At 37.3% G+C, this 15101-nt stretch overlaps 1 protein-coding gene across 1 annotated transcript in view; it reads left to right on the top strand.

The window, feature by feature from the left end:
* The window catches only part of OSBPL11 (oxysterol binding protein like 11), a 93802-nt gene extending 81201 nt beyond the window's left edge, over nucleotides 1-12601 (top strand). Inside the window, exons 11-13 of the mRNA XM_037033670.1 lie at nucleotides 995-1177; nucleotides 7805-7958; nucleotides 10257-12601. Of these exons, the coding sequence (XP_036889565.1) occupies nucleotides 995-1177; nucleotides 7805-7958; nucleotides 10257-10322 (403 nt within the window). The 3' untranslated portion in view covers nucleotides 10323-12601. The remainder of the gene's footprint in view (nucleotides 1-994; nucleotides 1178-7804; nucleotides 7959-10256) is intronic.
* The last annotated feature ends 2500 nt before the right edge of the window (nucleotides 12602-15101 follow it).

The following is a 15101-nucleotide window of genomic DNA, read 5'->3' as shown; positions in this document are numbered from 1 at the left end:
TTGGCGCCTACACCTCTCTTATCTCCAGCTCTGAGTTTGTGGACCACTGACTTCCCCTGACTAAAAACTGTGCACTTCCTAAACTCACCTATGCCAGGCCTTTGGCTTATACCTGAAAAATGCGACTTAGTGTTCTTGAGCTGTTGTTACCTTCGGGTTTCGTCTTTCTGCATTCCCTTGTGACTCCAGATAAACCATGATCTCGGCACGCTGATGAGACCCTAAACTACCCCCTGTTCTCTGAGTCCTGAATGTCTGTTTAATCTGATCCTGTTGTTATTTGTGTCCTTCAGTGAACATAAAATACTTCATTAGAAATAATTAGACCTGTTCGTATTCCTGCCTTCATTTGAACTGCATCCTATCAGTTAATAAACCAGCCAGATAATTAACTCTTTGTTAAACTTGCAACAACAGCAGTGTTCCAGTTCTGTGTTAATAATGATTTGCGTATACCAGTGTTCTTTAAATTTTTCTGTTTGTCAAGAGAATTTTTCCCTTCTTTTACTGTTTATTGATTTGTCTGTTTTCTATATTAATTTAAAATTAGGCTTATGTAATTTTATGCAAAATTGATATAGCCAGAACTTCAAAATAGGGACTCCAAACCTCTCAATAAATAGGTCTAGTTTTCAAAACTTAGATATTGTTAACATTTTGCATGATAAAAATAAATGTTAACATTTTTTGTTTTCCTATTTAGTTGTGATATTTTAATGGTTTTGTAGCAAGCATTTTAAAGATCACAGTTTGTAATCATTTATGATAATTAAGTCTCCACCTTGATTCCCAGTGTTCCTCCTAAAGACTAAAGTTGATGTTATTTGAAAAAATTACTAGGAAGTCAACATGAATTTACAGTTTGACTTTGGCACTGACAGATCGAAGTGAGCTAATTTAAAGAATTCACAAAGTACGTTCTTGGGCTTCAGAATCTGAAGGAAAAAACAATATTAATTTATAACAGCGTGTTTTTTTCTCTGTGTGCTTCTAGGGTTACGGGCGAAGTAAAGCACAACACTACCAACACCGTGGTGTGCAGAGTGCAGGGCGAGTGGAACAGTGTTCTCGAGTTCACTTACAGCAATGGAGAGACGAAGAATGTGGACTTGACTAAACTGGCGGTGACAAAGAAAAGGGTGAGGCCTCTGGAGAAGCAGGACCCATTCGAATCCAGGTGTGTCATCTGTGCATCCACCCAGGAAAGAGTCATAAGCTCCAATCTTCATCTAAGCCTTTTTAGTAACTTCATATCTCGGGCAGGTCATCTGTGTACTTATCTGTGAATGAGTACACATCTGTGTATTGAAAAGTGTACTCATCTGTGAATTGAAAGGGTTTGGTTGGTCAATGCTCTTATACCCCTTTCCATCTATGGCATTGTATGATGCATGGTCACGTTTTTAGTAAAAACTAAACATTGGTAAACTGGACAAAATACTAACATTTAACACAAAGGATTACTATTATCCTCATCATAGAAACGCTTACACATTATTAACAAAAAGACAGATGCCACCACCCCCAGCAGAGAAATGAGCAAAGGCTATAAAGAGGTAGCTCACAAAAATAGGGGGGAAGAAAACCCCATTAAGAAAATGAAAGAATGTTCAGTGTAATTAGAATTCAAAGAAATGCAAATTAAACAATAAGACAATTCATTTTTAAAATAATACCTCTTTGGGGGAAAAGTATGAGCAAATAGATATTTTTATACTTCAGGTTAGAAGGTAAACTGGGACAACCTAGAGAGTGTTTTGGCAATATATATCATAGGCTTTACAAGTAAGTGAAGTGGATCTGTATGTTACTAAGGTGCAGTTTCCAAAATGTGTTCATAGTGTTTACTTCTGGGAAGGAGTACAGGGGTCTGGGACAGGAAGGAGACTTCCTTTTCACATATTGCCCTTTTGTACTGCTTAAATATTATATCATGTGGAAGTATTACTGTATCAATTTTAAAAAGAGTAAAGAAAGCCCTGGCTGGTGTAGCTCAGTGGATTGAGTGTGGGCTGGGAACCAAAGGGTCGCCAGTTCGATTCCCAGTCAGGGCACATGCCTGGGGTGTGGACCAGGCCTCCAGTGGGGTGTCCGTGAGGGGCAACCACACATTGATGTTTCTCTCCCTCTCCTCCTCCTTCCCTTTCCCTCTCTCTAAAAAACAATAATAAATAAAATCTTTTTTAAAATAATAAAGAAAAACAAGGAAACATTAAATATCTTAAATTAAGGTCATATAAATGGAACCAAGTCATTTAGACAAGTAAAGGGATTAAATACCCATTAAGCAATGACTCAGGCTGGGTCAAAAAATAAAACAGTAGTGATTGAAATAAAATACTTTTCTCGGGAGTTATCCTAAAGAAGAGATTTTCAAAGTTTGGTCTACAGACTCCTGGGATCCTTGAGATCTTTTCAGGGTGTTTCCAATTTAACAAAATGTTTTTCATAATAATGTTAACATGTTGTTTGCCTTTTTCACCCTGTTGGCACTTGCCTTGGTGGCACAGAAGCAGTGGGGTGGGGGGGCAGCACTGCTGAGCCTTAGCACTAACCAGGGCAGCACATGGTACTGGAGGTCACTGTGTTCCTCGCTGCCGTGAACGTGCCACTTTTATATTTTTATTTTTATTTATTTATATTTTTAAATGCCAGTTTTTTGAAGAAGAATTCCTCTTAATAATTCTACATGACAAATTGGGAGTAGCCATAAAACTTGTGCTCAGTACTGAAGTACAGTGGTTACATGGAAGAAAAGCTCTTGGGCAGTTGAGTTACAAGCAAATTCCTCTTCATGAAACATCATTTTTGCTTGAAAGAATGATTTACAAACTATAGCTGTTCTAATTTCAGTATTAGATTTTTCTTGTGAATGAGTAATGTGAACATGATACGTCAAAGAAAACAATTTGTGAGTGTTTGTTATAAATCGTAAAATCTAAATGGGAACAACCTAAGTGTTCATTAATGGATAGATCAAGAAGAACTTGTGGCGTGTGTGTGTGTGTGTGTGTGTGTGTGTGCGCATGCACACATATGTATGGGGATATTATCCAAAGAAAATGAAGGAAATTCTGCCATTTGTAATAATATGGATGGACCTTGAGGGCATTATGCATATAAAATAACTCAGACACAGAAAGACAAGTACTGTATAATCTCACTTATGAGGTTTCACGCATCTGGAATATAATGAACAAACCACAGTAAGAAGCAAAATAGAGACAGACTGGTAGACAGAGTCCAGGCTGACTGACTGCTCCAGGGCTGGGCAGGGGTTGGGGGGATTGAGGAAAAAGGACAACAGTATGGTGATTACAGGGGGGTGGGTGGAGGTGGAAGATGGTATCAGGGGGATAAATGGTAATGAGAAAAAATACAATAAAAATAAAACTTAGAAAAAGAGGCAGAGGTAGGAAGTAAAGGAATTAAACGGTGGTGGTCAAAATTTACAAAGTTCCAGTTATAAAATAAGTGCTGAGTATGTAATGTAGTACATCATGAGAATAGTTAACACTGCTGTATGGTATATTTTGAAGGTTGTTAGAAGAGTAGGTTATAAGAGTTCTAGTAACAAGGGAAAAGACTTTATTTATTGTATCTATATGAGATGATGGGGGTTAACTAAATTTATTATGGTAATTACTTCAGTATATTATGCTGAACACTTTAAACTTACCATATCCTGTATGTTGGTTATATCTCAATAAAACTAGAAAAAAATTAAGCTTCAAGGAAAAATCAGAATTTTGAAAACTTGCACCTGCCATGACCTTAAAAGCTTTGCAAGTAAAAAGTTTTCTGATGAAATTGGCAGTGGTACTAATGAATGTACTCTTTAAATATTACATAAGAAAATGTCAACATCTGGAAGATCCTGTTTTAAATGATTCATGCATGATACCACAAAATTATGCATGAGTAAAAATTCCACTTAAGACACAAATTATACCAGTAGATTTCCATGTAGTAGAGTATGAAAAATTCATTAACATTTTTCAGTTTCTACATTGCAGTTAAATTTAAAAAAACTAACACTTGTGGAGTTTTGATATAATATCAAAGAATTGAATTATTTGAAAAACATCTATTATAATAGTCTTTCCTTTTCCAGCGGTGTATCCCTGAGACCATACTTTATATTCTTTAAAACAATATATTACAGCAAATTAAATGTAGAAGCAGATGTAAGAACCTGGATATTATTAAACAAGATATTTAAGAGATATTCCTGATTATTCTCTTTGCTAAAATTTTATTAAGGATTTTTTATGTCTATACTCATGGGGCTGGGGGGATATCTGTCTATTGTTTTCTTTGGAAGAAAGTTTTTAAGTACAAATTCAATATTTTTAGTATCTAGGGCTGTTGAGATTATCTGTTTCTTCTTGAGTAAGCTTTGATAGTTTGTATCTTTCAAGGAATTTGTCAAATTTATTGACATAATTAATTTCATGGAATTCATGAAATTTATTGACATATAGTTCATAATATTCCCATTTTTTTAAGAGCGTGTTTAGGATCTGTAGTGATGTTGCCACACTCATTCTTTATTGGTAGTATCTTCTTTTCCTGATCAGTATGATTAAAGGTTTGTTTTACTCAAAGAACTAGTTTTTAGTTTCATTGCTTTTTATCTTTCTTTTCCTTTTGATTGATTTCTGCTCCTTTTCTTTTATTTCCTTTGTTCTGCTTATTTTGTGCATTGTATCTATTCCTTTTTCTTCTTTCTTAAAATAGAAGTTTAGGTCAGGGGTCAGCAGAATTATTTTGTAAAAGGCCAGGAAGTAAATATTTTAGGCTTAACGGGCCAGATAGTCTCTACCACAGTTACTCAACTCTGCCCTTTTAGAACAAAAATAGGGATAAATTTTTTCTACAAAAATGGGCAGTGGACCATAGTTTGTCCCCTGGGTTAGGTCACTGATTTTTCTTCTCTCCTAATATAAACTTAGAGGGAAATAACTGTATATTTCCTCTAAGTCTACTTTGTCTATACCCTGCTACTTTCAAACTTTTGATAAAAATCCCCTATGATTTTATTTGACTCATGAAGTCATTAAGTATTGTGTTTAACTTCCAAATATTTGGAGGTTTTCCGGATATCTTACCATTATTAATTTCTAGTGTAATTTCCTTCGATCAGGGAATGCACTGGGGTTGGCTTCAGTCCTTTAAACTTACTGAGATTTGTTCTGCGGCGCTCACTAGGTTACAGCTCAGTGAGAGCTTCACGTGCACTTGACAGGAGTGTGTGTTCCGCTGAGGTTGGGTCCAGTGTTCAGCAAACAACAGTCAGGTCAAGTGGGTTGATAGTATTTTTCTAATCCTCTGTATCTTTACCAATTTTCTGTGTCCTCATTCACTCATTCTCTCAGTAGAGATTGGTTATTGAAATCAGTTACTGAAATTACCAATTATAATTGGACATTGTGTAGTGCTGTAAGATTTCATATTATTTGAAGTTCTGTTATAAAGGTCGTATACATTTAGGATATTACAAATCCATCCATTGACCCTGGATGATTATGAAATAATCCTTTATCCCTGGTCATAGTTCTTGTTTTGAATTCTACTTTAATATCAAGTTGTTATTTTAAAAATATAACTTTGTTGAGATACAGTTTACACATCATAAAATTACCTGTGTCCTGAGTGGTGCAGTCTGATCACCATAGTCAGTTTTAGAATCTTCATCCTCCCATAAAATCGGTCCCTCATACGCATTTACAGTTAATCCTCACTTTACCCCTAGTCCCAGGGAACCTACTTTCTGTCTCTGTAAATTTCAGATAAGTGCAATCATACAAAATGTGGTTTCTTGTGCCTACTTTTTTTCACTTAACATGTTGTTGAGGTTCATCCATAATGTAGAATGTATCAGTAGTTCATTTTTTTTTTATTACTGAGCAGTTGCTCTAAGTCCCATATAATTCCATTGTATACGATCACATTTTGACGTGGCTGGTGTGGCTCAGTGGATTGAGTGCCAGCCTGAGAAATGAAAGGCACTGGTTCAATTCCCGATTGCAGGCCAGGCCCCCAGTTGTGGTGGGGGTATGCGAGAGGCAACCAATCAATATATCTCTTGCACATCAGTGTTTTTCTTCCTCTCGTCCCCTCTCTCTGAAAACAAATAAAAATTTTTAAAAGGCTCAGTGAAATACCACATTTTGTCTATCCATTCCCCATTGATGGACATTTCCAATTTTGAACTATGTTGATTAATACTGCTATAAACATTCTCATACAAATTTTTCTGTGGACATGTTTTCATTTCTTTTGGGTAAATACTGGGAATAGAATTGCTGGGTTTTGTTGGTGGTTGTATGTCTAACTTTTTGAGAAACTGCCAAACTATTTTCCAAAATGACTGTACCATTTTACATTTCCTGATAGCAATGTATGAAGATTCCAATTCTCCACATTCTCATCAACATTTGTTACTGTCTTAATTAATGTACCCGTTCTAGTTGGTATGAGATGGTATCTCATTGTGATGACTGATGATATTGAGCATGTTTTTGTGTGCTGATTAGCCATTTGTATTCTTTCTCTGGTGAAGTGTCTGCTTATCTTTTTCTACCCATTTTCAGAAATTGAATTGTTTGTTCTTTTATTGTATTACAGCAGTTCTTTGTAAATTCTGGATAAAATCCTTTGCAGAGTATGTATTTTGCAAATATTTTACTTTGTTGCTCATCTTTGCATTGTTAATGGTGTTCTTTTTCCAGTAAAACATTTTTAAAGATTTTATTTATTTATCTTTAGAGGAGGAAGGGAAGGAGAGAGGGGGAGAGATATCAATGTATGGTTGCCTCTCGTGCGTCCCCTGCTGGAAACTGGCCTGCAACCCAGCCCTGTGCCCTGACCGGAAATCTAACCATGGTTGTTTGGATCGCAGGCCCACTCTCAATCCACTAGCCACACCAGCCAGGGCTTTTTTTTATTTTGATGAGATGAAAATATTTGAATTTGTTGCTCATCTTTGCATTGTCAACGGTGTCCTCTTTTCAGTAAAAATGTTTTTATTTTGATGAGGTGAAATTATAAATGTTTTCTTTTATTGATACGATTTAGGGTGTTGCATCTAAGAAACCTTTGTGTAGCCCAGAGTATTAGAGATACTCTCTTTCTTCTTCCAAAAGTTGTATTGTGAGGTTAAGGTCTAAGTTCATCTTTTTGCATGTGGATATCCAGTTATCTCAGTACCACTCGTTGAATAGACTATATCCCTACTTTCCCCAGAGAATTGTCCTGGCATTTTTCCTTTGCGTGGAGTTTGTTTAGCTTCCCCCTTCCTGCTATGCCAGTAGACTCTCCAGCCAGTGAGCTGGAGTTATTTCCCTTCTGTTCGGATTACTGTCCTGGGCTGCCATTTGCTCAATATCTGAGCAATATTGGTCGTTTCATTCTATTTTGTCTGTTTTCCTAGTTAATTAAAGGTAGGAGGGAAAGTGTGGTGCCCATTACATCATCATGTCCAAAAGCAGAAGTGATCTCTCTTATATTTCAGCTTAAATTTTTTTCTCTTTCTGTTTAGCATTTCATAAGTTTCTTAAAAATAAATATCTTGGTTTTATAACTTAAAATATAAATGATTTTAATTAAAAAAGAAGCAGATTCATCAGCATTTTGACATTAATATCAGCAACATATCAATGTCTTTGTAACTCATAGGCATGAAATTATAGACCTGATTTAGGACACGTAATTTTTAAAATTTACTGTTCATTGAGGATATCAGTTCTATTTTATATCATCTTGAAGAATGTTTGTAAAATGTGTGACTTTCTGATTTCAGGCGATTGTGGAAAAATGTCACAGACTCTCTGAGAGAATCTGAAATTGATAAGGCCACAGAGCATAAACGTACCCTGGAAGAACGCCAGAGGACTGAAGAGAGGCATCGTATTGAAACAGGCACACCCTGGAAAACCAAATATTTTATTAAAGAGGTATGTTCTACCTGTCTTCAGACCAAAATTCATTGCCTGCTTAGTGAGAGCTTTAGCTTAGTAGGCTTTCTTGAATTATTATCACTCACACATCTCCATTTCTAAAAATAGTCCAGCTTAACCATGAGCAGTTTTATGAACTTTTCACAATTTTTCAAAACAAAATAGTTCAACTCTAGTCAGGTGACTCAATTGGTTGGAGCATTTTCCCATACACCAAAAGTCTGCAGGTTCAATCCCTGGTCAGGGAACATACCTAGGTTGCATATTCAACTGGGGTGTCTGTGAGAAGCAACTGATCAATGTTTCTCTCACCTCAATTTCTCTCTCTCTCTCTCTCACTCTCATTCTCTTTTTCTCCCTCCACCCCCTGCCCTTTCCTCTCTCTAAAATAATAGATATTTCCTCGGGTGAAGATTAAAAAATGAATAAATGAAACAAAATAGTTCACCAACAGTTCAATTGAAATAGATTTCCGGACTTAATTGGCCACAGTGAAAATGCTAACAAAATCTTTAATTATAATAATAAAGTATGCAGTTTATAATTTTATTGCCTTTGTACCACACTGAAATTCTGTGTTTGCTTTCAGAGACCACTTTGTTGTTTTTGTTGTTGTTCTGCTCATTCATGCATTCATTGGCTGTTTCTTATATGTGCCCTTACTAGGAATTGAACCTGCAAGCTTGGTGTATTGGGACGACACTCCAGCCAAACAAGCTAGCTAGTCAGACGGGCCAGAGACCACATTTTAAGGGAGACATGGGAAACTTCATTGGCTACACAAAGGAAGTGACTACAATCTTTGCAGCATTTAAGGAAAAAAATAACAAAGTGGGGCTATTTGGCCCCCCCCAAAAAAAAACAGAAAATAGGAGCCATTTGTTACAACCTTCTAATATATGTAGGCATATTACATAGTACTTTTTAAAATCAGTTCTAATAGCAGACTTGAGCTAAGCCCAAACTACAAGGAGGCACATTTTGAGTTTAACATAATGATCTATGTAGAAGTTTAATGCGCTGTTTTTGTGGTTGGACTAAATGATTTCTGAAGTCTTTTATACATTTAAAGATTTTGTTTTATTTATTACTTTCTGGTAACCTCAGATAGGTGAATAATGGACCAGATCTGATATCAAGAAAAGTTTTCTTGTCTATAGCCAAGTCTAAGGATACCCACTAAATTTTATTATTGGTCCACCAGGATGGTATCTTGAAAAAGTAATTTGAATGTGATTTTTACATAGTGGGAATTTATCACCAGTGGGCATGGTGAGGATGGGGGGTGGAAAATTACTAAGAATAACTTGGTTAGGTATCAGAGATTAGGGGGTGAGGAGGAGAGCCACTTGTTTGGATAATTAAGGATGGGAGAAGAGGAATTTGAATGGCTATTAAGAATGAAGTGATTCTTGATAAACTGGTTTATCAGGATTTTTTTTTTTTGCTAAAACTGGGCTCCGCAGGTCAAGATGAGGCCGACTCAAGGGGAGAGTCTCAAAGGGTCTGACTACACCTGGATCAGGGAGAGAGTCCATGTCACTACGAGCCAAATAATCTGTGGCCTTAAATCAGTTTTGGAACAAGGAGGATAAATACATAAAAATATTTTTTAAATATAAATAAGTTGAAGGAGATGTTGGAATTAAGGATGAGGTTCAAAGCCTACTGACTTCTAGTGCTGTAAACAATAAACACTGAACTTTAATCATGGCTATGGTGGCCTCAGCTCTGCCAAACCCCCACCCCAGAATTGTGCATTTGCTGCTGCTGCTTTTTCCCTCACTCGGCCCTCTCCTGTCTTTAGTTTAGTCTCTCACTCTACCTGTATCTCCTTGTGGTATCCTCTGTTCACAGGAACAAGAGAAAAACTAAAGGGGTAGATTCAGGAAAAAACTAGAAAACAACACTTGGGTACAGAGATGCCAGTGAGATGGAGAGAACAGGCAGGGCCTTCATGGCCATTTATTTGTGCTCTACCAGCTGCCTCAACGTGCAGCATCTCAGTAAAATTGGCAGGATTGCTGCAACTGACTTCTGCAAAATAAAGTGTTTGTGGGGCACAGACTAGGTCATCTTGGACCAGAACTTCTCACCTAAGCTTAGCCAAACCACAGGCATTGTTTCATGTCCTAGTTAAGCACAGAGATTTTTCCCTTTACAGAACGTCTTTGTTTTTAAATGTGAGAATAGAATTCCATTTCATTTCAACAAGGGTGTTGCTTTTAGTTTTGGTTATTGATTCTGAAAATATTAGAGGGATGGTTCTTTAATTTATTCTTCTGCTTGTTTCAGGGAGATGGCTGGGTTTATCACAAACCCCTTTGGAAAATAATTCCAGAAACACAACCAGCAGAGTGACACACACCATCTAAGACTCGACCAAATGAAATTCTCTGTTTACCCTAAGTCCTCCCAGAATGGAGTCATTGCACTGAGTGACCTGCTTCCTGATTGCAGACTGAAACTAGCTAAACGTGAACGTACCTGTTAGGGCACCGTAGAACTGCAGCGAGACCAAAGTGTTGAAGAAGCACTATGGACCTCTCACCACCTACCTGTCCTCATGATGTGAGCAATATCATCTGAAACCCTCTCATCTGACTCGTTAGATGATTAATCTTTTATCCAGTTCCTGCTCCTAAGCTAAATTTGAATCCCCTATTTTTGCATGGGGTCAACAGATTAACACAACAGTGAAGAACTTAATGACTTTCATTTCTTTATAGTGAAAAGTGAAGTCTCTTTCACAGTCTGTGCTTTGCTTTCTGTCAGTAACTTTAAGTCATCATTGCTCATAAAAAACCAAGAGGAAGAGAAAGACAACCCAGAAGTGGACTCAGCCATTGTGCCTGAAATCAGTGTTAAAAAAAATCAACCAAGTTATAGTAACAAGGCATTCTGTTCCTTCAAAGAGACTGTGCCTGTGTCTGAGGGTCTTACCCATCACCCGCCTCCGTTGGAACTCTCTTTTAAAAAGTATATTTATAAATTGATTCAAATTATAACCATGGAGAACTTTTTCTTCTGAGCATTTTAATATACTTGAAAACAACATTGACTTGAAAAATTTCAGAGCATTTTTCAATACCTAGTTTTATTAAATATTACACTTGAGAGACAGTTTTTTAAATATGTTCATGTCAATATGAGATTTTGGCCTTTCTCAAGAACTGAGGCATTAAAGAACATAGCAAATATTAAAAAAATAAAACTTACTTTTTTCATACTTTTTTTCCACTTGTAGGTTAATATCCAGTATTATGTTTTATCCCTCTGGATAAGTATGTTTTGTCTTACCTGTGTTCATTCAAAATTCAAAACAACTCTTCATATTTGTCAGTAATTCAGAAGTTATGTACAGTACTGAGAACATGTACAGTATGGTTTTACTATATTTTCTTTTCAAGGAAACTCAAATGCTGAAGAGAGTATGAAATCAAAAGATATCAGGAAATTGTATTCAGGTACAAATCTTTTTTTCATATTTTATTGAGGTTAAAGAATTTCTGTAAACGAAAAGAATAGTGCTAATTATGGCTATCATCATTCATTCAAGTATTTATTGAGCACCTACTTATGGTGCTCAATACTTGTTACTGAAAGCTACCTTAATTTTCCAAGAGTGGTGCCTTATTCTGTTTCTTCTGATGTGGTCTTCCAATCAGTGTGTGTAGTACATCCCTGTTTTCATCAGCCATTGTAGGTGGCTATGTCTGTTACATCATCATTAGAAATTTAAGCTTTGTGCTCTGAATAAATTATGTTTTATTGAAGGGGTTAATAGGATGAAAACAACAAAACAATTTTTGAACAAATTGTAAATTACAAGAAAATAATTGGTTTATGTACAACCATTTTAATGATTCCCTTGTTCATTTTTGCTGTGAAATGCACTGAAAAAAATCTCAAAGTGAGTTACAGTTCATGTTTTGAGAAGATTAAAAATTAATAAAATTAGAGAACAGTGATGCCTTTGTCTGTTTTATGAATGGAGAGAAATCGGAAATTCATATTTTAGTGGAGTTATTGCCCTCTTTTTTGAGAGACATTGATTTTTTCTTTAAATTCTTATCTTCAGAAATCTTAGAGAAATAAATTTAATGAGTTTTTAAATTCTTATGAAAAACAGTACATTTACTAGTATGATATCTCCCCATATCGTTAGACTGAACTCTTTAGACAGAAGTGAAGTACTGCTACGTTAGCGTCATTGTTCTCCCTTGTCCTCTTCTTGGCATCTCACTTCCCCCCGAGAAGCAGGACCCGGAGCGTGAGGAAGGAGAGTATCTACTTCCAGAAGCTGCACCGTATCCACCTGACAAGAGCTAGAGGCTTTTTTTGTTTTTTATTTTTGTCTTGTTTTAGCTACACCTTATTAATATTTGGCCAGGGAAATGAGTCGTAGTAGCAATTGCTACATATCTGTATCTCTTTTGGAGGGGGGGGAATAAAGTTTTAAATGTACACTCCTTCTGCTACTAGGAATTGTATGCCAAGAATTTCAAGATTTGAAGTGACCAAATGAAAATGTTCTGACACTGTATTTGGGCTTTGAAGAAATTATTGTTCAGAAGGTTTAATGCCCACGTGAAGCCTCTTAGCTAGACCTGCATTCAGTAAACATCTGTTGAATATTCCTTTGAGGCTGAATGGTGCATTAGACTCTGATGTGGCAAATATTATCCCTATCCTTACAGGCTTAGATGAAAGCTAAATTCTTGGAAATGGATGTTAATGAGTGCAAGGCTGTTGGTCTTTTCAAACCTCAGAAACACATCATAGGAGGGAGAATGGAGATATGAGTTGAAAACAAGGGGATTGATTCAAAGTCTGCATAGGAAGCCGTGAATAATGCAGCCAGGTGACTAACCCTACAAAAGACTTTTGGTTTGATCTCTCCAGCTTTGGGGAGATCAAACCAGAGAGGCTCCCAAATTAGGAACACAAATAAATTGATAAAAACTTAAGGTAAGAGCTTTCAGCCCCTTCCCTTATCCCATTCCCAGAATATTGGCAGTTAGGTTTATACCCTCAGGAAAGCAATTAAAGATCCTTTTTGGGAGAACAACTCGAGAAAAAATTGCCACAGATGTATTTGGAGGGTCCAGCAACAAAAAAAAATCTTAGCTGACAACCCTGTTAATTACATAAAGCAAAGGCAAAACTCCCTCCAACATAACCAACCCTTCACCCTCCCACCAGCGAACTCCATGCATCCCTCCTCCCACCAACACTCTCTACTAGACAACTCACTGTAGTAGCCAAGGATCAGCAGACATGTGAGGGAAGTCTCCAACATGAATAAAATGATCAAACAATTAAAAAATGGAAATTTGAGAATGCAGATAATTTGGGAAATGGGGGAAATAGCCAGAAAAAATCTCCAAATGATATGGTCTTGGCCCTGGCTGGTGTAGCTCAGTGGATTGAGCAAAGGCCTGCGAACCAGAGGATCGCAGTTTGATTCCCAGTCAGGGCACATGCCTGGGTTGCAGGCCGGTTTCCTGCAGGCCAACTCCCAGCAGGGGACCCACGAAATGCAACCATACATTGATGTTTCTCTCCCTCTCTCCTTCCCCTCTAAAGATAAATAAATAAAATCTTTTTAAAAAATGATATGGTCTTGCTTTTATGAAACATGAACAAAATGCTATTTTAATAATGGACTGCTTTAGAGAACAAGAACAGGTCTTGGAAATTAAAGATATAGTTCGAATTAAAACTCAATAGAAATTCTAAAAGGTAAGTAAAGAGCTCTCACATCTAAAAATATCCACAATTATATCAATAAAGCTTAAAAAATTAAAACTAAAGAGCTCTCAGCAAATAGACCAAAAGGACAAAAAATGGACAATTGGAGAGAAATACGAGAATTACAAAAGCAATCTAGGATGTCCAATACACAACTAGTGGGGGTTCCAAGAAGAGAAAACCAGTAGAAGGGAAAATGTAACTTAGAAATATGAATATATATACAATTTTCTGGGAAGAAAATTTCCCAGAACTGAGTGATGTGAATCCAATTGAAAAGACCATGAATACCCTGCACAAGGGAAATTTTAAGGGACTGTTCTGCAAGGCAGTGGGAAATGTAGCCCAGCCCCCACTTGGAAAGGCCAGTGGGGAGCAAAGTCCAGCACACAGGACCCACCCCCACAGGTAGGTTCTCCTGTGGGGAATCAGGCCTGCCTTGTACCCAGGCTGCTTTGAGACTTGCTTTTTCTAAAACTCCCTCACTGAATTGAGGCACGAGTGCTTGCTGCATATCTTTAAAGTAACTTCCTAAAATCTGAGCTAAACCTCCCAAGTATGGAGTGTTACCGGTTCAACCACTGTTCCCTTTAGTAATCTGAGTCAATGACTCATGGCTGAACAAAAATGCTTTTGGTAGTAATACTGGATCTCCCTAAGATTAAACCTACCGTTCCTGGGGGTAAAGGTCCCCAGACACCAGTGGGAGCTATAATTACTTGATCCTGTTCCTTTAAGATGAGCTCGTTGGTGGTGACCAAGTCCAACCCTGCGCTTCCGTGGGTGGCTGCACAAAGGTTGGAAACTGCATTTCCTTGAATTTCCTGATACTGCTTGCTTTTCTGAAAGTTCCTATTGGGGTTGGGGGTGCTGGAGCAGGCGCCCCCTCGGAAGTTCTCTGAATGGGTTGTCTGTTTTTGTCAAATTTAGAGCAACATTTCTCTGCCCAATGTCTACCCTTGCCACAGCGTGGACAGTCAGTCCTTGGGAGGAAGCTTGTCATTACTTTTTCTCCTTTTCAATGTGATGAACAGTTCTTGCACAGGTGATCCAGCTTTCCACGATACCATCTGGGATCATCTCTCTTAATTGCATCAGCTAAGAGAGAAACCTTATGGTGCTCTGTGCCGACATCTTGGCAAGCCTTGATAAACTCACTGATGTCTTTGGTGGTAGTTCCCAGGGTCCTAACATGGCCCTGCTGTCTTTGTTAGCATTTTCATAAGCTAGCTGCCACCAGAGAGCTTTGGCTGCTTTGTCATTATCTATTTGCCTTTCAATAGCTTCTTGGAGGTGATCAATAAAGTCAATATATGTCTCCACAGCACCCTGACAGATACTGGTAGAGGAAGACGTTTCCCTGGCCTGAGAATCAGGCACAGCCTT

Source organism: Sturnira hondurensis, unplaced genomic scaffold, assembly GCF_014824575.4.
Source record: "Sturnira hondurensis isolate 20B ecotype Veracruz unplaced genomic scaffold, ASM1482457v3 Scaffold0021765, whole genome shotgun sequence".
Taxonomy (NCBI): Eukaryota; Metazoa; Chordata; class Mammalia; order Chiroptera; family Phyllostomidae; genus Sturnira; species Sturnira hondurensis.
The sequence above is the reverse complement of the archived record's forward strand: the minus strand, read 5'-3'. Positions and strand labels throughout refer to the sequence as shown.